At 41.0% G+C, this 24,526-nt stretch overlaps 1 protein-coding gene across 3 annotated transcripts in view; it reads right to left on the bottom strand.

Annotated features, from left to right (window-relative positions):
• Positions 1–24,526, bottom strand: part of F13A1 (coagulation factor XIII A chain) — a 59,491-nt gene that overhangs the window by 16,222 nt on the left and 18,743 nt on the right. For all 3 annotated transcript variants that reach the window (XM_053975672.1, XM_053975677.1, XM_053975686.1), the window contains exons 4-8: positions 23,765–24,016; positions 16,959–17,077; positions 11,228–11,335; positions 8,520–8,694; positions 5,281–5,419 (exon numbers count right to left, since the gene is read on the bottom strand). In XM_053975672.1, the coding sequence (XP_053831647.1) occupies positions 5,281–5,419; positions 8,520–8,694; positions 11,228–11,335; positions 16,959–17,077; positions 23,765–24,016 (793 nt within the window). The remainder of the gene's footprint in view (positions 1–5,280; positions 5,420–8,519; positions 8,695–11,227; positions 11,336–16,958; positions 17,078–23,764; positions 24,017–24,526) is intronic.

Here is a 24,526-nt window from a genome sequence, read left to right as displayed (position 1 = left end):
AGAGAGAGCACAAGCAAGAAAAACAGATAATCTGGAAAGAGGGTCTCTCTTAAAGCCAGCAAAGTGTTTGAATTTCATTACTGCAAAAAATAAAAGAAAGAAAGAGTAGAGAAAGTGGCAAATTTGCTTGCAAATTATACATATCCTACAGCAGATCTGAATAAACTTACATCTGTGTAGCTGCTGATATAGCCTCTAGTACACGCAATGATATTAGCAACCAAAATGGGGATTGTTAAACTCTGACCGTTTCATTAATTATAGGTGAAAACCAGCTATGGAGCAGAGTCAGAAGGATCTGAAGCTTGTCTAACAAGACATTTCAAAGTGGAAATGAAAGCTTGGAAATGAAAGGTAAAACTTGTCAGTTAGGAGAGTTAATGAAGCAGCACTATAGAAAAAGGAATTATTCAAGGAAAATGACGCACACTCAGAGAATTTTTTATGCTGCTGAGAGTAGTCAGTGCTGAATCATGCTCACAGAACTTTGCTGAGGGCTACCTGAGAATGGGGACACACTTCATGGAAGGTGGGTATTTGCAAATTGTTATGCCAGCATATGAGAAACACAATCTCTGCCCTGAAGCCTTCACTGGTTCACTTAGAATCAAAGCTGGATGTGTCACTGGCTTTGCATTCTGTGAAAGAAGAACCTGAAGAACAGGCAAAAGGAAAGGATGATAAAAACAAAGCTGGGAGCAGGGTAACGGTGTGGAAAACAGCAGATCTACTTCAATTATTTAATTAGGTAACACAGTTTTTCTATTTTTTTTCTCTATTTGTCTTAGGGACAGGAGCTTTCTTTCTGGTTTCTATTGGTGTAGTGCTGGACACAACAGGATAGCAATTTTTTTAGGTCTGCTGCCATGCAAATAACAAATACACATAAGGATATCGAATCTGAATGGACAGGAAGACACTGCTTGTAGAGCAGTGAGCATTAAGAAAAGGAGGATGAGGGAAACATTTGCCTTTCCAAAGGTAGTAGAAACCTTCCTATAGAAGTGAGCATAGCTGAGGAACTGATTCCATGGCCATAATTTGTTGAACTGATTCTATAATTCTTGTATTCTACAGCAAGCCTGAGACATTAAAGAAAGCAAAAAAGGCAATAGAGATCAATGCAGTGACCATTAAATATTTACAGAGATAATTATGGATAGACTAAACAAAGCATGGGGAATGGGGAAAAGCATTGGGGAAATTAATAAAAGATGACCAGGCGGGTTTTATGCCTGGAAGACAATTCTAGAGCAGTAGCTCGTATTGCTTATGGGACAGGCAGATGCTGGAAGCAGCTGCTGCCCTTTTATGAGCTAACAAGTTCAGGCATTGAGGTCGAGAGGGACTGCTAGGGTGAGGCACTGATAATATTGTTGAGAAATGAGAGCAAAGTGATCTGGAACTAAATGGGAGAGCAGAGGTCTCAGAAGGGCTTTCCCCACAGGCCCGGACATGGATGAACTCCCATGGGGTTGAGTGACATCAAGCAAATTTCCGCTGAGATCCTGATGTTGATCTGCTTGGACCTCATAGTAGGAGTGAGTCTTGATTCCCATCCAAGAGAAATATTCTTTAGTGTCTTTCTATCATCATTAAGAAAGACAAGGAGAACAGACAGTACTGATGGCCCCAGATCCGGCCAGATTTATAAAAATAACTTTTTGCAAAGTCTGTGTAATTTTGTATATGTGTTTTGTTGGCGGTGGTGCTGTTTCCTATCCTGAGGGAGAAGACAATCTTTAATAAAAATAAATAAATGTCAGATAACATTCAGAGGGAGCCCCACACTCAGAGATTGATTGGACTAAAAATCCTGGCTCCAAGTATCCCTGAAGTCTGAGAGTATTTAAGACCTGAAGACAGATCAGCTCCAGCAGTACAGTAGAAATGATATATTAATAAAGAAAAAGAGCTTTGCTTCCAGTATGCAAGAGATTATAAATAAAAGTGAGAAATGCATTTTAAAAAATCATTATAAATACCTTGAGCTTGTTCTCTTAAAAAAAGAAATAAAAGAGGCATTAAAAATAAAATCAGGGTTAAGACACAAGTCATTAGAAGTCAGCATGTGGGCTACCAAGGAGTGTTACAGAGTAATGAAAAGAAAGGACACAGAGGAGAAATGAAAAGAGGTGTATATATTAAGTCATGCCCAAAGGGTTATGTGCACCATGTACTAATAAATGCACTGGGAGGATAAAAGGATGAACAAGGCAGTTAAAAAAAAATCAAGCCAAGGAAAAGCAATGTAGGATGGAAGGATTAAATGCTAGTGTAAAATTGCATGTGGATTTCATTGGGACTAGGATGATTTTGGATGATCTGACCCTGTCCCAAAAGAATGCAGGAGGAAAGAGATTAAATTAAGAAGTCCTGGGAAACAGCTGGGAAAAATAGAGGTAGGGAAGTAAAAGGAAGTGTCAAAAGTTGGTTGTATTTGGGATGTACTTCATAGATCAGGTTAGGAGAAGGAGAGAAGGGATGAGACAGTGAAAACTGTAAAGCATAGCAATGATCCGTTACTGGGTGTGTATGGATTGTACACAGAGGCTCCCAGTCACTGGTTCTTGTTTTACATCTTTTATAGGCAGAGGAGATTTCAGAAGACTTCTCCTTTACAGCTCTCTGAGCCATAAAAGGACCAGCATGAGACATGCTGAAGTCCTTCTGTCTCACAGACAGCAAGCAAAACTGCCCAAGGATACTAACAGGCAGCAACAAGGCAAATAGCAGGACCACGGCTCTGGATTTCAGGACAGCAGGCGTTAACATGTTTAAGGGCCTGCTTGGAAGAATCCCATGGGGGGCGGTTCTGAGTAGATGGATGCACAAGAGCTGGATGTTTTTCATGAGTCACCTCCTCCAGACTTAAGAATGGTCCATCCTTGTGTGCAGAAAATCAGTCAAAAGTAGCACAAGTGGCACAGGTATAGGAAAGCCAGAACAGAGCAAACAAGTCAAGGGACATGAAGAGCAGCAAGAAATGCAAGCAAATCAATGTCAAAAGGAAGCCTATAGAATGTGGCTCTGCTGTTGAACACAGTAGGCAACCTGGTGACAAAGGATTAGGAGAAGGCATTCAGTGATTTCTTTACCTTGGTTTTTACTACTAAGATTTGCCCTCAGGAATCATAGCCCATGAAACCAGTGTGGAGGTTTGGAACAATGAAAACTAGACAAGTAACAAGATAGAGAACAGTTAAACAAACTGAACACACACAAGTCCAATGGATCTGATGAAAAATATGAAGTAATCTCATGAAAAATGCTGAGGGAGCTTGGTAATGTCACTGTAAGACCACTCATATCGATCTTCAAAAGATCATGGTAACTGGAGGAAGTTCCTGCAGATTGAAGGAAATTAAATATTGCTCTATTCTTCAAGAGAGAGGAGTATCCAGGGAGAGAGAGACTTGTCAGCTTGCCTTTGATCTCCAGGAAGGTTATAGACCAAGTTCTTCTGGAAAACATTTCCAAACTTATTAAGGACTAGGTGATTGGCAGTAGTCACCATGGATTTACAAGCAGCCAGCTGTGCCTGATAAACCTGAGAGCCTTTTCTGATGAAATGAGTGACTGAAAGAACAAAGGGGAGACCACTGCATGGGAGTTGGTCCTTTTGACTTTAGTGCCATCTCCCAGAACATCCTCACAGACAAACCTTTGAAGTGTAGACTCGACAAATGGACAGCAAGATATATTGATAACTGGCTGAATTGCTGGGATCACAGGATTGTGATCAGTAGTGATCACCCCAGCCGGAGGTCAGTCATTAGTTGTGTGCCCCAGGGGTCTGACACTGTTTAACAGCTTCATTATTACCTGGATTACGAGACTCGCTGTAATCGAGTTTGCTGATGAAGAAAACTGGAAGGAATAGCTGATACAACACTGTACACAAGGAGAAACTAAGGCAGCTGGGACTGTTCAGTCTGAAGATGGGAAGGCTGAGTAAGATCTTACCAGGTGTATAAATTCCTGGTTGGGGAATTGAGGGAAAGAAGACAGAGCTAGACTTTTCTCAGTAGCTCAAGGACAGGACAAGAACCAATGAGCACATACTGAAATACAGAAAAATCTGTGTGAAGATCAGGAAACACTTTTCTTACTGTGAAAATGGTTGAGCACTGGCACAAGTTTCCCAGAGAAGTTGTGGGGTGCCTGTCCTTGGAGATACTTAAAGACCAGCTGGACAAAGACCTGAGCAACCTGCTCTAGCTGATGGTGCTTTGAGCAGGAGGGTTGGGTGACTTCCAAGGATCCCTTCTAGTCTCAACTACTCTGTCATGCTGTGACACAAGTAAATGAACCTGCTTTCCTTAGATTTCCTCTTGATTATGGAAATCACATAAAAAGATGTCACAGCAACAGGCTCAGTCATTTCTTCCACCACATAGTGGGTTTATTACAGTTTTAATACAAAGACTTCCAGAGATTAAGTCATTAATGAAACATGCTGATGAGCTGCTATGCTAATGAGTTGAAGGTATCATTGACACAAGTCAGGTATATTAACATTGAATAGGACAAGTATCTCCTGAATATAGGAATGTAGAGGTCACATTCATTTCTTCACTCTGAGGAGGAGAGGCTTGAGGGCCAATATCCCACAGAGCATATAATCAATATATGCTACAATTCTCCTGTCAGACAGAAGACAGTAAGAGTTTGAAGAGCCAGTTAGAGGACTGCCTTCTCAAAATGAATGTGTAAACTCCTCTTGGCCCTAGGGAGTTTCCTTTTTATAAATCTGGTGATAGCATTTCAGTATCTTTTATGATACGTTGTCTTGTTTCTTTTTCAGCTGAACTGGGTTTATTTTGGAAAGCACCTCTTTGCCACAATGACTGTGTGCATACAATGTAAAACCAGTCTACAAATATGGGAAACTGGGCCCAAGCAGATCAAAAAGGGTGCTTTTCCATAGATATTGAGGTGCCCCTTGGAGCCTGGCTCTAGAAGGACGGACGTGCCCATCCTACCCCCTTCCATTTTTAGGAAAACTAGTCCCTAAGGAGCATAAGCCCATTCCAGCTCTCCAGTGTGCTTAAATGAACACTGTATGGGAACATTAATAGCAGAATCCCCCAAGGGTTGCCTGATTACACCACAAGGCTTCATATTAGTCAGCCTACCAACAATCCATTCATTCTGTTTCACATAAGCCAGCAGTGTTCTTCAATGCACAGAGAAATAAACACAATACAGGCATTGCCATCATGGTTTTTTACTACTTTTATCATTGATACATTAAAGGCATTTTCCAGGAGGACTTACCAGATAGAATCTTTTGTAAGTCTGGTGTCCACTTTTCCTTCGTCATCCAGAAAGAAGTCCATCCGTAAATTTGCATTGTTATCATGGGCAGAAGAGTAGTTGGTAATGAGTCTTGCAGGTATTCCCAAGCATCTCAGAACTGTGGCAAAGACAGAAGTGTGATGAGAAGGACAAATATGGAGACGGCATTCATGGATGACAGGATGAGGACAGAAATATTAATAACTAGAACAAAACAAGAAAACTCAGTCAAATCAACCCAAACAATTCCTCCTATCTGATTTATATTGCACATGCTAAATATTCGATTTGGTCTCAAAATTATGAGCATTAAAGACAAATACTGGTACAAGGGATATAACCAAAGCAGCTGATTACCAATAGTTTCAAAGAAGCTTTGCATAGTGACCACATGGCAGAATTTCAGGTCAAATCTGGGTGCAACAGGTCAGCTGCATGACCAAATGTGATACAAAGAAAAAGAAGCTTGACCTTGCAAGAGATACACAATATATTAGATCTCTTAGTATCAGTAACTTGGGAGAATTATGAGATTATGCTAAAAAGAAAATTAATAGAAAGGATCTCCTTTTAAGGAGTTTTTATTTGGAATTTTCCTGTTTGATGTCTGCTGTCAGACTGGATCTGAAGAACACAAAGAATAAAGTAGAAAATGATTGTTAACAATGGGGAAAAGCTGCATTATTTGCAACTGAAATGACAGGGTTTGAGAATCTGAATAAAATGCATTACATAATTCATATTGCCTGCCAAGTAACAGCATTTTGTAGTTAATAGTCCCTTCTTTTATTAAGACCATAAAAGGAGGATAAGAAAGAAAGCCTCTAGCCCTCTCACACCATCACAAAATAGCACTGATGACCCTTCTTACCATTTGACAAGTGGTAAATTTAAGAGTGGAAAAACTGTGGAAATGCTACAACTATGTCCATAGTCTGCAACAGTGCATCAATAGGCTTCTGTGTTTGTTGTGTACCCTGGCAGATAAATAGGCATGGAGCACATCCCTGGGCTAGGGGAACGGGTCTGTGGGGTGACACATCATCTCAGCTACTCCAGATGACATACTTTCTCTCAGCCAGAAAAGGTTCCTGGCTTTCAATTTAGGAGCCAACATGGTTCTGCAGAAAACAGAGGGTGAGGGGTTTTTAGTGGTTGATGGAGTTTGTTTTGGTTTTTTGGGTTTTGTTTGTTTGCTTGTTTTCGGGTTTTCAAAAATTATTTTTGTTGGTTTTTTTTTTTCATTTTTGGTAGGTTTTTGGTGGTCATGGTGACAGTGGTTTTTAGTTTGGGGTGGATTTTTGTGGGGGTTTTTGTGTGGGTTTTTTTTTTTGTTTGTTTCTATTTTTTTTTTTTTAGGGAAAAGATTTTTTATTGAAAATCCTATTTAAAAATAGTTCCAATGCTGCAGAGCTGAACAGCCCTGCTGCTACTGCTGGGTTTTGTATATTCATTACTGTCACTACTGTGACTCCCAATAAAGTGTAACACTGCACATTCATTTCAAGTTCCTGGATGAAAAATTACCTGGATGCATCCAATACCATATGTATCTATTGATTAAACTTAATTCAAGTACCCTCCCAGGCTTCCAGCACATGGGCCATCAGGGCTCATTGGAAATAATTTGTCTGACAATTTCAAGATTAATGACCATTTTTTGGAATGTTTTAGCATTTTTAACAGATGAATATCTGGAGTGTACAATATAGTGACCTTGGAAAGCTGGACTGGTCACAATGATAAAACACTGACAGATGAGAGAGACTAAAAACACCTCAAAACAACCCTGATAGCTGCATGTGATTGTTTGGACCTTTGCTGTCCCCTGTGCAGTGGTCAGCAGCTGGATGTGTCAGTGGCTATCATCAGATCAGCCAATACTGGACAATATCTGTGTTTCATAATGCTCAGCAAACTTTATACTTGCAGTGCAAAGTGCCAGGTCCCTGACTTGACTAATTTAGTCAGCAAACCAAGTCAAGTTTTGCCCCAGATAAATACGCCCTCTCCCTTTAACACAGCAGGCTCCGGGCTCTGCTGCATCGTCCCAGTTTCACAGTGGCCTGCAGGCAAATTATTGCATAGCGGTGATTCAGGGCAAGTGTAGGGGGAAGGTGGGAGAACTGGTGTGGGTGTGTGTCTGTCTGTGATCTAGGGAAATCCAGATAAGACAGCGGGCAGAGAAGACAAAGCGGCCCATGGAATCCACTGTGAGGAATTGCATCCATAAGAAATATTTGCATGTACTTTTTCAAACCCATTGTGTGAAGCCCAACATAACTAGGCAGTGTGCACTTGCAGCCAAGAAACCCTGTTGTATCCTGGGTTGCATCCAAAGCAGTGTGGCCTCCCAAAGGGAGGGGATTCTGTCCCTTTGCTCTGCTCTGCTGAGACCCCACCCCAAGAGCTGCCTCCAGCTCTGGGGTCCCCAGCATAGGAAGGATATGGACCTGCTGGAGCAACTTCATAGGAGGCCACAAAGTGTGTTTCTGTGCATTAGCAAATGATGTTACAAAGTGCTAGACAGTCAAAATATGGGACCAATCCAACGCTGCTTTCCCCACCGGTTTTTATGACCTGCAATATTCTGTTTACCGCAACACTAGAACTCTGGTTTGACCAAATGTGTTTAGACTTAACCTTATAGTGCTAGACAATTCATAAAACTAGGCCATCATTTATTTTCTCCATTCTTCTGGCTCATGAACTCCATATAAAATGTTAACAGTGGTCAGTTAACAGATGCAGGGACAGTGGACCTCAATTTTTCTAGGAGCAATACTCATTAGGTAAGATTTGGCCTTTCTGGAGCAGAAACACTATCACATATCCCATATTGGATAGTAATTTAATCTTTTAGGTCTAGACAACAAGTACTCTGTCTGAGAATTCTCAACAGAAATGAGCACTATGCTGAAGGATTTAACTTTCTTTCACACAAACTTACCCTAGTGAGTCACTGAATACATTTCACTGAACCAATAAATAGTTAACAGATTTGTGTGGAAGAACAGCTGACCTGAAGGACACACTAGAGGTTTATTTAAAGACCATCTATTTTAGCCATGCATTTTTAAGTATCTCTACTATTTACTCCTGGAGTAAGTAGCTAGATATACTTCCTAGAGGTAGGAAGTATTTTAGTTAGTTTTACCTAAAAACTCTGTTAAGCAGGAACCACACAGCAGCTTGGAACTTTTCTCAAAGATACCTACATGTGTTGAAGACACCAGCAAAAACCCAGCACTGGCCATATCGGACAGGTTGCTTAGAACTGTAGTACTCCAAGAGAATGTCCACACTTCCCGTCCAGGCTGAAGGTGCCACACCATAATCGTACGTATTGTTCCAGGATCCAGCAATCACACCGTTGTCATCCCTGGAGTTAATCTAAAATGAAAGGAAATGAGCATAGAGATGTCAGAGACTGAATAACAAAAAGCTCTTTAACTCAGGAAACAGATAGGATGAGAGTGAATATAGCCAAGTTTAGGCTAGAAAGTAAGATAGAAGTGTTTCATTATGAAGGTAGGGGGATAAATAGGACAATCTTGTTAAGGTCCATGGATTCTCTATCACTGAACAATTCTGAATGAAGGCCAAACATTAAAAATAAATTAAAATTAATTAAAAATTAAAAATTAAAAATTAAAAATAAATCTGAAATTAAATCACCACACTGAGTATCCATGTTGCTAGTTAATAAGTTTAATTAACATTAAACATGCTTATTGTTGTGTTTTTTTAATAAACACAATCAGTTATATACTGGTAAGCAAGTTTCAGAAATATTAAGCTGTATTCTTTTCATCGTCTGTTTCGCTGTCCATATCAGCCCAGAGATTTTAATAAAATCACTCCTGATTTACAACAGATTGAGAGGAGAACCAGTCTACTGTTATTTTCAGATTAGAAACTAATTCCTTTGGTCTGGCCCACATGAAAACAAGACGGAATTTGCTGTGTAAGTTTTCCTCTGGAAAGATTATACAAAGCAAAGAGTTTTGCTGACTAATGGCTATCCTGATAGGCATTAACAAGCAATACGTCTCCTAGCTGCAATTTGAACCAAACCAGTTGAGGCCATGCAAAAAGCTCATTCACGCTGTACCTTTTAATTATGCTAATGTGGAACAGCTACACGCCAGCCAAATAAATCACAATTCTCATTTAAAAGCTTTTGGCTGCATTAACTACTATTTATAATTAGAAAATCGACTTCCTGTGAACTCTAGGACTGAACTGAGATAAGTATTCAGAGTCATAACCAACAGGTTAAGAGGTTGTGCCTATCACACTGGTGTAGGAAACCTGCCAAGAAAAAAATCACTTCAAGGACAGGACAGCATGTTGATCTTCACTCTCTACTCTGACTGTAATGAGTGGAAGAAGAGAGGGACTCTACCTGCTCTGCCATGCCAGAAAGCCTTGGGGGGTGGGGGGGGGGGCATGTCTTCAGACAAGCTCAACTCTACTACATTTCAACCTGAGCGTGAATGAGGTTAGGTAACACTGGTGGGACTTCAGCACCTCTTGCCCACTTCTTACTCAGGTCCAGATTTCAATGACCAAACCCCCTACCCAGTTATGGCCCAATTCTGCAGATTAGCCCTAAAGTCTTTTGAGTCCTGGATTTCCAATGGTGAACTCCTCCATTTCTCTAAAATGTTGAGTGGCTCAAAACCTAACTAATATCCAAGCCCTATTTGGATTCATAAACTTTTTTCAATTCTGTCCTGAGGATTTCCACATGAGAAACTTTTGCATCTACTAGTTCTGAGATGAGGAAACCACAGTTGATTCTTTGATTCTTTCTTCTATCCAGAGGTCCAAAGCTCTGTCCAATTTCTAATGTCTGGGGTGAAAGAAATAACTAAAATGTTAAAAGACAAAGAGAAGTAGAGGTGTTCTCAATACTTCTTGCTGAAGCTATTCTATTTAACATCCAAGATTGAGAGGCTGGAGATTCCACTTCAATGTCTCCTAAGACAAAGAGCCCATTTTCTTAAAGCCTGGGCAAATGCTATAACAAATGGGTTAAAGAATCATCTATCTCCAGCAGCCATGTTTTGTGGACAGTCTATTTTGGTAGCTGGCTCAGGAGAACATCTAATTACTCTAACTCAATGACTAGAGTATTATTCTGGGAAGCAGAAAGCATCAGTTCAGACCTCTAATAAGGCAAAAGAGAGGACTCAGCCTCTGTCTTCCACAACCTGTATGAGTCTAGCATCTTGAATATTAGGGATGGGACTGCTCTTGCACCCATAGCATGATTCCTGGTGCCTGGCAACTGGAAAGAATAGAGGTCTGGATAGTCTTCTCAGTTATTTTAGGTGCTTTCATTCTGACTGGGGTATGTTTTGTGGACCTCATGTTAAAGAGGACAGTTTCCATAGTGTTTTCCTCTGGGGCCAAAGCAGCCCACTTATATAATTGTTCTCAGCCTGATTAGGTAATTTGGGGCTTGGATCAGAGACAACAACATGCACCATTGCAGGGTTCTAAGACCCCACTGAGGTTAGCGCTGGAGTCCACATAAAGTCCCTCAGATCCCCATCCAAAATTCCACCCATCATGCCACTATATTATCCATAGCAGAAATAGCTTTCTGAATTATATTAGCTACTGGAAAATGAGCACATTGTCACATAAGAAACACTTAGGCCTGGAATGCAATGTCTAAAAGTTGCTTTCCCACCAGTGAGGCACAATCCTCAGGAAAAGGCAATAAGCCAACAGCAGTTACTTGAACTTCAGTGGAGAGAAATAAAATGTCAGACCCCAGAATGGACAATTGTCAGAATGGACAACTGATCTGTTGTGTATTGTAGAGAGCATGTCAGGGCAAGAGGGCCAGTTAAATCAGCCCAGCTTTGATTTAAGAGTCCCTTCTGACACATATTAGGCATCCATTACATACCACTGCTGAGGCAACACGGCAGATTTTGATTGGGTTTCCACGACCAGAGAGCTCCAGTTCTGCCTTGTCCATCAGGAACAGGCAAGCATCCAGAACATTTTCTTCAAACTAGATAAAAGAAAATAAAAAGGGACACAGGGGAAAAATTGACTCACTTTTTATTCTGGAAAGAACAGGCAAAGCTATTTTTCCCTGTTGTTGTAATTGCTGACCAGTTTCAAAATTAGCTGGTCACATCAAAGCTCTGTGTTTAACAATAGAAATTTTCTTCTGGAATAATCACTCAGGTGTGGGAAAAAAAATAAAAATGTGAGAGTCTGTGAGGGAAGAGAGTGTAATTTTCAATTCAATCTTAGTCCAGTTTCCAGAAGGTTGGAATGACAACACAGACTTTCTGAAAGGACATGAAATTTTAAGTGCTAACAAGTATATAATAGGAGGGTATATAATAATAACTACAAGAATCTTGTCTACTTGCAAAGGACTTTATGTCCTTCACAGATTCCAGACCTACTAATTCCAGGGCATCTCCGACACAGCTGGTGCATTGCTGGGAACTTGAACAATAAATGGTTTGCCAGTGGTAATTTGAAGACACTTGTATTTCAAAGTTATTTTAAAAATCTGTTTAAAACTGACAAGTAAAAAGCTTATTATATAGATTAATCCTGGTCTAAAAAATTTAGACATCAAAAATACCAAGTGACCTAAAGCAGTCTTCTTCAAAAATAGAGTGAAAAGGTACATTTTTTTCAATCTAGCATGAACAAGCACAAGAATGAATTGAGGGCAGAGGTGTCTAAATAGACCAGAAACCATTTGTCACAGAACTTGCCCTGCTATGTATTTCATTTTCCTTAGAAGAAACTGCATAGCAGAGGAAAATACCTCTGTCCTCTGGAAAATGGTAGCAGACAGGGAAATGCACAATAATAAAACAAATACCTTCTAGATACACAAACTCATATTAACATTCAAGGCTGTGACAGAAACTCCATGGTGTTAGGTTTTATGTTCTATGCTTGCATCCTGAAAGATATGATTCATGCTAATAGGATTTTTGCTCTCAAGCTGCTACTAGAGCTGGATTGATTTCCTAACTCTCTACTGCCTGGCTTAAGGCTTCTTGGCAGATAAGGCCATCTTGAACTTTGCCTCCTGAAGAAAGTAAGAAGACCCCAGATCAAACTGCTGCTTTGGCAGTCTGGGGAGAGGAGAATGAAGAGTGAGGTCAGAGAGCTGAAAAGGAAGCCCCAAAGATTAAAGACTGCTGCTGATACAGCAGGGAAGATGGGAAGGATAGAAGTGACATCCTAGACACTAAGCTCTGTCATAAGCCAAGAAAGGGGAAGCACCATCATGTTTCACCATCTTCAGACATCTCCTGGCCAATGGAAGTCCTGTGCTTTTGCCTTGAGGGTACCATTGCCATATGGATCCTTTTCAGCAAACATCCTCCAAGGCAGCACACCTCTCTTATTATCACCCACACTTGCACTAAATTACTTTCTCTGGAGCAGGTGTTCACTAATGATCACTTTACAGTCTGAGCAAAACTGAATTAATGCTGTTTGGGAATAGGGAAACAGAGATCAGTTTTTCTCAGAGACCCACTACTAGTATTTTGTCATTACTGGGAAGCTGAATAATTGCACATCCCAGTCCACTCCACTGGGATGTGATGCAAATAATGTCGGGTGAATGACTGTGTTGTGGAAAGCCTCTTTCCCAAGGAGAATCCTCACGACAGAAAATGTAAACTCTGGGCCCTCACAGCTGTCTTCCTGGTTCAAATTCCCTTTTCTTGTAGTCTGGCCCAACAATTTTTTACCAGGATCAAAATCTGCTATCTGCATTTCAATTAATCAGGCCTGGGTTAGATCAGTAAGAGGTTTACCCTGCAAATTAAACTTTTCTCATCTACAGTTTATGAGACATTGTCAATCTTGCCAGCATATACAGAAAGAATAAAGAGGAAATAAATAGCTATCAGGGTTGTTGCCTTCCACCTCAGCATTTAAAAAGTGACATGAATGCTTGTGAAATAACTGGATCAACAGGCAAGAGAGGACAAGCTGAAAGGGCTAGCTGGCTTACACTCTTGCAGTAGCGTAGGATGCAGAGTAGCCTTAACGCTAAGGCCAGTTTTGCCCTTCTTGACTATTAAGGGATTTAAAAAATAATTAATCAAACTAAATCAGTTTTCTGCCCTCACTCTTGGCAAGAAAATCTTATCTAGAGGGAAGTGGAATAGAAAAATAGCAGTTATAAGGCTGAACATCTCTGAAATATCAGAGGAACCAGAGAAGTAGTAGGCAGGGCAGATAGGACAGGTGAGTGAACCTGATCCAGGCACAGTCCCTGTCTGTTTCATTGAAGCTGAAATGAAAATAAACATATTTCAGGAACAAGGAACTTTGGTAAAACCACCTGGGAAAAATGCAGGTGGAAAATAAGGCATGAGAAAACCCACAGGTGAAGTGCACACAGATATGCCTTGTGGTACAGAACAGCACATGTAGCTGTCCTGGGCATCCACCTGCATGCTAAACTGTTTGTAATAGATTATCGTCCATTTAAACCAAAGTAAGAGATGCTGTATCACCTTTTGCACTGGTTGACTTAAGGCTGTATTTCTCACAGTCAGTTGCAGGCAGATGTGATTTCATGTCACCTGTTGTCTGACCTGACCAAACGCACCTGCTGTAGAATTGCACGGTACAGTGGGTTTCCAAGCTCAAGCAGATCAATGTGTGGACACAAAAGAAGCCATGATGGCAACAGAACTCTATGCCCACCTGTTTTATTTTATTCTTCTCACAAAACCAAAAGTCAACATTAAATGATCGATATAGCATCCAACTTCTGATAATTTTAGCTAGAGAATTCCTATGTGCCTAGATTTCTTCCAAAGCCAAATTTCCCCTGGATCCTCCATGGAATTTTCTGAGTGACTGCCTTTTAAAGTTTCTTAGGAGGGATTGCAGTCATGTTACAAGGAGCACCTCCATCCTCATTCATTGCAGCCATGTTTCAACTGTTGTTTTCCTCTGTCCATGTTTCTTGCCTTTTCTCCTCTCATGTTGATGCTTCTCATTACAGACAGCAGATTGAGAACCATCTCCAACCAGTTTTGAACTCTATGCTCCTTTTCAATTTACAACCTCTGTTAAAGTTTCCAGCTGTGATTGTCCTAAGTAATTTTTTAGCTTAAAAACATTACCATGCACGAGTCTATCTGCATTTTTGTATATGACTATATGCCCTTCACCTCTATAACTCTGTGTGGCCTTGTGCTTTTTACTTACATGTGGTAAAGGGCTATATATCATAAATATAAAAGGCATAATGTATGATATATTATAAATATGAAAACCATAAAGTATGATATATTCATAATATAGGCCATTCTGCTAGTACTTTTACTCACTCATAGCAATGCTCTTGTTCTTAACATACAGGATTGCCAAAAATGTGTCTTTAATGGTTGGAAATGGACAGGGTAAGAACAGGAACATTCTGTCCTCCATTTCACTGAAAGTAAGGGAACTAGAAGAATATTTTTCTGATCCTTTGCAGATTGACATGACTGTTAAACCCCTACAAAATTACTAATTCCATTAAAGCTCTTGACTTGGTCCTGTTGAGATGCATCTGCCACACTCAGCTTTCACGTGTGCAACCAATAGCAAAAGGTGCACCACAGAACGGTGTGAAAATCAGGTCCTCTGATTTCAGCCAATGCAGGAATTCCCATTTCCAAAGTACATGAAATGGACTATGGAATGGCCCTAATCTCCCAGGCAGAACTACTTCCCAGCAAAACCAAATAAATAATGCAGTTTCTCAAGGAAGGCTGGTATTTGTGTTAGGAAGATGCCAGATTCCCAGAATATGAACACTTCAAGCCAAGCCACCATAGGCCATAAATGTAGAATCTTAGGACATAAATCCAGCCACCGGTTTAAGCAACGTCTTCCACCTCCAGCTGCTTATTCCCCTCTCTCCCTCCCCCTTACATGTCATAGAGTGAATCCCAAATCTAGGATAATGCTCATTCAAATCAAGGAGATGCTCATTCAGCTAGATCAGCTCTCCAATCTGAGTCACTGCATGGCTTCACAAGTGCTTGCAGGGGGAAAGAAGGGCCAGGAGGGGGCATTTTTGGTCAGCTTACATGCAAGACCAGCTTTGGCCTCAGGATCTGGTTCCACATCTCTTATATCAGAGGCACCAGCAGTTTATAGAATTTCCTTCTTCCCCGCTCCTTATTTACAGGTTGTTTTTGTCACAGTCAGGAAACCAGTCAGAGCCTGCAAACAACAGCACTGACACAACCAAAGGAATGGTGCAGAGGCAGGAACTCCCTAATGCAGTGCTGCCACAGGAAAAAAAAGATGAAATTGTACCCTTAGATTAGGAAAAAAGAGAGATGTGAGTTCAAAGAGCTCTCCAGGGCAAGCACATTGGCAATCCATCCTCCTCAAGCTTTGAGGTGGTATTTAGCTGAGGGAGAGAAAGCAAGATGTAAGGACCCTTCTGCAAGGCTGTGCTAGGGAGGTGCCACAAAAACTGAATGGATCCATCACCACAGTAGTAAGGAAATACCTTCTTAATTGTGCTGTTTTGAAAATCCAGGAGATGAGACAAATTCACCATGTCCAGTATCTGTCCATTGGAGCCCCTCTGAGTGACAGCTAGGGCTATACTTTTGCTATCATTTCAGTTCTGCTTGGCAATGCCTTTTTCCCATTCTAACATTCTTCCATCCCCTAGGGATTTTTAGGCTGGGTAGTTCTTACAAGAAGGTTGAGGTAAAATAGGTAAGTAAAAAGTCTGAGACAAGGGGTAGTGGTTCTAAACTAAAAGAGGGTTGGTTTAGATTACATAAAAAGGAGTAGTTTTTTACAGTGATGGTGGTAAACTGTTGGAACAGGTTGCCCAGAGAAGCTGTGGATGGTCCATCCCTGGAAGTGTTCCAGGCCAGGCTGAACAGGAATCTGAGCACCTGGTCTAATGGAAGGTGTTCATGTCCATTGTGGGGTGGTGGAAACAGATGATCTTTAAAAATCCCTTCAAACACAAATTATTCTATGATTATATGTTATTGAAGGCACACCAATACCCCACTCCAGTTTAGTGGAGGTTGTCTCCTCCAGACTGCAAGAGACCACTGGAGACTGATGTTATCAAGTCCAGGCAAAAAAGAAAGAGATTCCCCCAGAATTTAAAATTTTGGAATTAAATACTAGTTTTTCATAGGAAACTTGTCACTATCTGACTCCCAAGAAGAACAGAATTATTTCCACCAAGTTGCTAAAGCTAAAAAGAAAAGTCAAAAAGCAATATGACCTGTTGTCAAAAAATGAAAAAAAGCCAAACAACTCTACTTTTCATAAATTTATTTGATCCTGCAGCAGCAATAATGCAGCAGCAGAAATACCTCTGCCCTGTGGAAACCTCAGCTAATGATTATAACTTCCAACAGGCAGTCTCTTAGTAGCTGAAATATGCCCCTGAAACAAGGTCTTTAAATATCAGCTATGATAGTATTGCTTTTCTGGATTAGGCATATAGCCACTTCATACAATTTTAAAATGATACCCCTTATCTTTCTGAAGGAGAAAGCAATAATGCATTCCAGAGCCCACAGCCTCAACCACAGACTGGTGTCAATTAAACTCATTTGCAGTCCTACTGGGAGCATCCAGAGAAGATCTAAACAGCTCACCTGCCCGTAACTCCAGCTTCTTGATTTTACATCTTCGACGTTTCCATGGAATACAATGCCAACATCATTCAGGACATATTCTTCCCTTTCTTTCTCGTCATCAAGGTACACAGCATCCACTGCATTAGTTTACCAAAAATAAATATTAGTACAAGTGCTTAATTTTCACATAGGACAGATAAAACACCTTAGCACATAATACATTCATCTTTGATGAAAAGTACCCCTTTTGCATCAAATGAAGCATTACTTGCTTCAACAGAGTACAGGGATAAGGAGGTAGTCATCCTAGTCAAGAATATGATACACAACTTAAAAGCATGCAAGATGGAAAAGTGCTGGCAACTCCTGCCAGTTTTCTCAGGATCTGTAAAGTAGAATTAAAATACCACATCTTATCAAGAATTTTATGATTAGTGTGTACAACTAATTTAAAAGTTGGAGCACCATGATGCAATTCTGCATCTGTACAAAAAGATCAAAGAACAATTTCAAACCTATTAATGTTAATGGAAAACAGCTCAGGTCAAAAGATCTACAGAAAAATCTGTAGTGCATTAAAAAATTGAATACAGTTTTTATAACACATTAAGAGAAAGGTTTGGTTGCCTTTTCTGTGCATTAGTTATTGATTGGAGTATCCCTTCCCCACATAGCTTGACTGACCAGGTAACATGAGGAGAAATTCAAGGGTCTAAGTGAGAACAGGAAGTAATTGGATGAGGTCTTTATCAAAACATATACAAAGGGTAGATTCTAGACTGGACTTATATAAAAAATCAAGAGCATATGCATGGATGCTTGACTTGCAAACATGATTTACATATGTAAATAACTCATTATTAACATTCATAAGGAACTCTGAATGACATGAAACCATTGAGATGTTCACAGGTAAGTATGAAGCAGGCTGTGATTCTAGAATAGTTGAAGATTTCTTTCCTGTGCCAATGCTTGTATTTTGAGACTAAAAGATACACGTTAACAATTAATAGCATGGGAATTAATTAATTTGAGGAAATCCATACTGTGGTTCCAGATAGCAAATTAAAGGGAATTTCCAACAGTTTGATGTGAGCAAGTACAAAACTACACTCACTACTGTCATAGTTGATTTCTTCAGCACCGCACTACAAATTACTAGAGGATAATTTAACTTTTAAAAGCCTTTTGATTTGTTGTGTTTTGTTGAAATGCAAATCAGATTTGCACTTTCTTGTAAACCTCATCCTCAAGAGCTTCTTCATTTCTCCATGAAGCTGCAATTTGGCCAAAAATAAGCTAAAACCTGAGCCCCCCCCCGCCAAAAAAAAAAAAAAATCAGTGGCAAGGCTTACATTGGCCTCAGTAGGTGGAGGGCTTTGCCAATATACACAACTGACCCTTCTGAAAGTTTTGTTTTCCCTCAAGATATTTTTATATTTCTATGTCTATATATATATATATATATATATATACATACATAATGGATTACGCCTAGATATGTAACATAATGACCTCCACCTTGGTATGCAAAGGATGATAGAGAAGCAGGGGTTAAATACAAGGATCCTGTATTGCATTTGAGGAGATCAGTGCTTCCTGTTATGCTTTATGACAGTTGCTGTATAGGCTCTGATAACTAAGTACAACCTGGAGCAAGCAGAAGAACAGCAGGTTTCATGGAATTTTACCTAAAGTAGACAGGTCTGAGACCTACTTTTGTTATTTGGCAGGGTGGTATTCACCTCGCTTCTAAAGGCTGGACTATTAAGAAGTTTGTAAGCTTTTCACTACTCATGACCTAGTCAACCTCAGCCTGCACCCAGGTACAAAGTGGATGATCATGGGTTTACTATGTTCAGAGGCTACAAGCGGAAAGGGAGTGTTCAAACTTGACAGTGAATGAAAGGGCTGCAGCCATTTCTGCAAGCAGGGACTGTCAAACTTATGAAACTGTATATTACATGACTTTTTTTGTGGTCCAACAAGTTCTGTATAACATCCCACTAAAAATATGGCAGGTGTTACAGATCCTGTAGGCTCTGTTTCATTAGACTGGATTCGCCTGATTTGCTCATTGAACGATTATCTGCATTCTCTCACTGAGCTCTGGATTTTATTAAAGTCTGTCCATACAAATAGTACAGAGAGTTCATTTAAAGAAGGAGAATTCACACCTTATTTTATGCAGTTACACATTCAGTGAAGCGTGTGCATATGCCTTCTTGACAGCTGTTGTTTTCTTTTGGGGATTAAAAATATCAACATTGATCTTGCTGGTATCAATTGAGATGCTTATGTTATTTTGAGACTACATGATCTTTGCTAAATCAGATGAAAATTGATTAACTTATCTGTCGATTATTTTAAATATTTGTGTTTTTGATAAGGTAAAAAGGTCTTTTGTGTTTTATAGGGAAGTCAGCTGCTTTGATTTTTGACAGCTTTCATTGCCCTTGAGACTGTTTAGAAGAAAATATGAGGCATTTGTGTCTACTTTGATGCTAAGCATGCTCTACATAATGCAACTCCTAATTATTTTGTGCAAGTGGAGGCTCACATCTGACAAACAGAATTCCACAGAAATGTGCTGGCTTTGTTTGTTCTTTTTCTCTAGCAGTTCAGAGGTCTTTTTACTCACTTCTTTTATCCTGGGAATTTACTAAAACCAGCAATGCTACAAAGAAGCAAATTAGCTTCTATGCTACTCTGCTTGAAGTTGGGGAAGGTGAAAATACACTTCACAGGAAGACAGCATTGCTGGTGAGGAATCCCTTGCTAAAGACATGAGGAGTGCAGAGAAACCCTTTCTGTTTGGGAAAGTGAATGAACACAAGAGAACTCTACCCAGCATGGAGGGACCCCAACCCCAGCACAGCGACCTTGTGGCGCTGGAAAAGCCATTTCTTCATGCAGACAGTGACAGCTGAGCACAGCAGCACCAGCAGACAGGTGGAAGTGGGAGCAGCAGGCTTGCCCTGAGCTGCTAGCCTCCCTTCAACATGCTCCCATGGGAACCCAATAAGATCCTGGGCCTCACAGGAACCACAGTAAGGCTGGGCCTCACAGGAGCCACAGAGCCCACAGGGCTCATGTTGGGAAGGGGACAGTGCTGTGACAAACCCCAAGCTGCAAGAGGTAAATGCAGTTATGTACAAAAAACACTTTACCCAGAATCAAGATCAGTATGCTGCCTTGAATAGTGCTAGTACTTGCCTACATTAATGTAGCAGAAGGATGAAGCTCTATGTGAATTTTGCCCATGTGGAATCTATGACACAAGCAATTGAATTTAGGATTTACCTAAAAAAGTAAATAAATGTTATTGGGCCAAAATTGGATGACTGGTAACATGTGAGATGAGTCCAGAATCAACCACATATTACTAATCCTCAAACTGTATTAGAACATCTAAGCAGAAGAAATATGCAGCTGACTCAATAAAGTTGCAATATATTCAATTGCTTAAATGTAATCAACTTTTCATGAGGCTTGGGTGAGCGAAATGCACACCTCAGCCCACAGAGTCTGCAACTTACTCAGCTACACTATGCACCTCCACCTGTGAGGGAGTCACAGAAGTCAGCACAAGGGCTTTTCCTGATAAGCACTTAATGTTCCCCAGCAGAAAGTTGAAGGGACTCAGCACCTGCCTGGAAAGAGCTCACAGCTCCTTGAAAGAGCTCACAGTATCCAGATCAAAGGAGTTCTTCTCCACTTTCATGTAGTCTGATATTGCCAAGAGTTTAGTTAAATTCCAAGAAGTTATCCTTAACTACTTGCCATTTGTATCTTCTGCTCCAGAACTGAAGAGGGCTCTGCATGCCCAAAAGCACATCTGTTTTATCCAACGATGCTGTCTGGCTGTAGAAAGGATGCTGCCTCTCCTCACAGACTTCACCTTGCTTATTAAGTAATGAAAACTTCACCTGAGTAACTGAAATCTCAATCCACTAGTTAGGTGAATTCCCACATGTTTGGGGCTGGTGTATACAATTTTGGAGAATCAGGCCCCGTGTCTTTAAAGTATTCTTGGTTATCAGTCTTAAATGTAGTTAAAGGGATTAAAACATATAAAAGCATATGATGATTTGATGATTCTGGAAGCAAAGTACTCTGTAGCTTGACTGGTAAAGTATTCAAACTTCTTCTGAAGCAGCAGGGCAAAAAAAAAAAAACCAAAAAAAACCACCCAAAACAACCCTGCCTGGGAAAATATGTCAAAACTGAACTATAGTGAGAAAAGGAGTAATAAGAAAGGGCACAAATACCTCTGTCTTAAAGAAAATCTCATACTGACATATTGATGCTCCTCCGAGATGATGAATCGGAAAGCTGCACCAGGCTCTAGTGCTGATACTCTGCTCCCTGCTATAACAATCCCCATTCATTCCTGGCATCAGTCTTCTCTCTTTTTAATGAGGCTTTTCACTCAGACTTTTCTGCTTAGCTATTAAAACAGCAAACAAGTCTAGAAGGTTTTCAAACTATTGTTTTCTCTGTGCTTTAACTGTCTCAGTTTTTCTACCCTTTTGTCATTCCACTGAATTTTTTTTTCCAGCCAGGGGATAAAGCATGAAGAAACAATCCTTGATTTTCTAACAAAAGGAGAGGAGGGAAAGACAGATATAGGAGCCAATTAGCCCAAACTACCTAGGAGTAAAAGAGGAACAAGAAATGAGGATATATCCAAATCCAAATGAAACAAGCAGGAAATGAAAACTACAGTAGTCAGCAAGGGACAGGACCTAAAGCCATTGAGACATATCTGAAAACGTAAGCTGCAGAGGAAGATGTGGTCCCCAAGTTGCCTGCCCTGGACCTGGGGTCACATAACATGCCTTCGCTGCCCAGAAAGTCTTTTTTGCTTTCTGAAGGCAGACTTTTTCCATCAGCCTTGTTGATGTCTGCCACTGGAGGCAACTGCTGCATGTCTTGCTCCCTATGGGTTTACTCCCAAGTTGTGGTTTTAATCTTGCTGTCTTTTGGACTCATTCAGCTCAGGTGTGAGGGAGGAGAGCAAAGTGTCCATATACCATGAATAATGGTGGATCAGTCTGCATGTAGAGTTGCTGGGCAAGGAGGTGTGAAGTAGGGATCAATTTTCCCTTTTTCCCTCTGACTAACACCTCACATCAGCCTGTGTAGTACCTGTCACACCACAGTGGGGTAGGCAACCCCCCCACATCACATCTTGTCTCCACGTTAGGACTGCATGCAGCCCTGGCTGGTTGTCTGCTAATCATGAGGCAAACTGAGGCAATTTAAGAAGCTTTTCTCTAGGGTTTATCCCTTTCCAAAGATGTGCTGAGCCACTGCAGGGTCACTGTGCTGGCTGTTACAACATCCAGGACTAAAACCAAATAGTGCTCTACCTTTAGGTAGAGCTTTCTACCTTCCCTGGCTGAAGCTGTGAGTCTGATGATGACAAAATGAACCTTGAGAAGTTTTGTCTGCTCACAGTGGATCATAGCTTTGGCAGTGTTTCCTCTCTTTCTATTGCCCACCCTCCAGAATAAGCTGTTAGCACACTGCTCTGAGGTACCTTACACTGCTTTCAGAAGTATCTCACAGTGTGGCAGGGCCTTCGGCCATGCCCTTCCCTCCTATTCCCACTTAACTAACTCCTCTTTATTCAGCATTAATCTATATCTTCTTAAATAATGCATAAGCTAATCATTGCTTATATTCCCTCGGACTAGGGGCAAGTAATGAATCCAGCACAAATCATTCCATGTACTGACAGCAGTGCAGCTGAATAATGGGCTCTACTAATAATGCTAAACTTACTTGTCACTTGGTAGGAGGGACCTTCTTTGGCACAGGATTATTTGATGCAAATACTGTGGTAAAAAAATGGTAAGATGAAGGAAGGGTAGCAGGAGAATATTGAAGCTAGCTGGTGACCTAAATATACTGCAATATGTGTGATTTGGAGCCTTGCAAGTGTCGGAGGCAGAGACAGTGCTACAGCCTGTCAGAAGGCTGAGTCAAACCTCTCTGGTCCTCCTTGCCCTCTCCTGAAAGCCACACACAGAGTTAATTGGGTAAAATACAACCCTGATGGCATAAAGCCTGATTTCTTCCAAGGATCCTGGGAGATTTAAAAGAAAAAAAAAAAGAAAAAAATTGTTCTTCAACTCACTGTATTATAAAAAAAAGGCTCGTTTGCAAAATGTTTTGTTCCTCAGAGAGGGCACCGTTGCTAATTAGTCACCATTAAAGGGGAAGTTATAAGGGCAAATGTCATGTAGCAGCAGGAAGGCACCACCAGTGATGCCACAGCAAGCTGAACTCCACCCAACCTGTGCAGGAACAGCAGCTCCCATAGAATTCCTGCAATATTTTGACTTCAGATGTTCAATCCCAAATGTGGAAATTAGCAATGTAAGACAAGCGAGTATGTGAGGCCACCACATCCTGCCCCACACCAAATCCTGGAAAAAATATGCTCATGCTGACTTGTTTAAGGCACACACAGGCACACTGGAGACTCTCAGTGCTGCCTATTCAAGTCAGAGTAAAGCCTTGGGGTATGTTTACTATGAGAAATGGAACCTGAACTGGCAAATACAGGCTTGGCCTCATAAAACTGCAGAGTTTAGACAAAACAAAGGCATTGGTTTCCAGCATGGAACCCTGCTCACACAGGGCTATTCCCCAGCCTGAAAGATTTGACTTTTGGCAGAGTTACTGTAAATTTTTCAGACTCAAACTGACATGTCTCCAACCTCCTTGGCACCATGCTCCCATTCCTGGACCAACCCACCTAAAACCTGATGAGCCCAGCAGCACAAAATGTAAGCCTTTGACCAGGTACTTACGCTGGCACCAGGGATTGAACAAGATGTAAGTGTCAGTCGCTGAATTCCTGCGTGTCCGAAAGATGCCAAAGGGAGTCAAGACAGCAACATACAAGCGAAACTTCCCAATGATGCAGGTGGTAGAGGACATGATGGACAGCCGAATGGAGTTGTTTTCCCTGTGGATAATCTTGGCTCCCCACTGGCCAGGTTTTAGCACATTGCCTACTAGGATTGGGATGTAGGTGCCTTTGTTTTGCTGTGGGTAGCGACCTGGAAAGAGAAGTGAAGAGGTTCACCTTGTTTTGACAGTTTTTAAATTGTTTATCAGTCCTCTGTCCTTTTATTTTCAATGGAGGTGATAGGTTTTAGTGGGCAAAAATAACCCCTCGTAGCCCCTCACAGAGCCTGGTAACTTGACAGCACAGCCACACAAATACCTGCAACGGCTCCCCACAGGCAGCCTGTCCCCATACCCCCACCCACTTCACTCCAGCAGGCTCCAGTCTCACTGGCTTGAGCACTGCCAGGAGCATAAATAGCCCTGCCAGCATGAGAAGGGGCTGTCCAGGCTTTTCTTGCTCACCATTGTTTATCCTAGTGCAGCAAGCTGTACTCCAGCTTGCTCCTTGCCTTGATGCCAACAACACCAGTTAGACTGTTGGTAAGTTTAGGAGTTTAGGTAAGAGTCCCTTCTCCAGTTCAGATGCACCCACCACCCTTGTCGCTAGCACACAAGTGCTCTCTGGGGCACGGACATCAGCTTTGGGGCTCATTAGCATA

This window comes from Vidua macroura, chromosome 1 (genome assembly GCF_024509145.1).
Source record: "Vidua macroura isolate BioBank_ID:100142 chromosome 1, ASM2450914v1, whole genome shotgun sequence".
Lineage (NCBI taxonomy): Eukaryota > Metazoa > Chordata > Aves > Passeriformes > Viduidae > Vidua > Vidua macroura.
The sequence above is the reverse complement of the archived record's forward strand: the minus strand, read 5'-3'. Positions and strand labels throughout refer to the sequence as shown.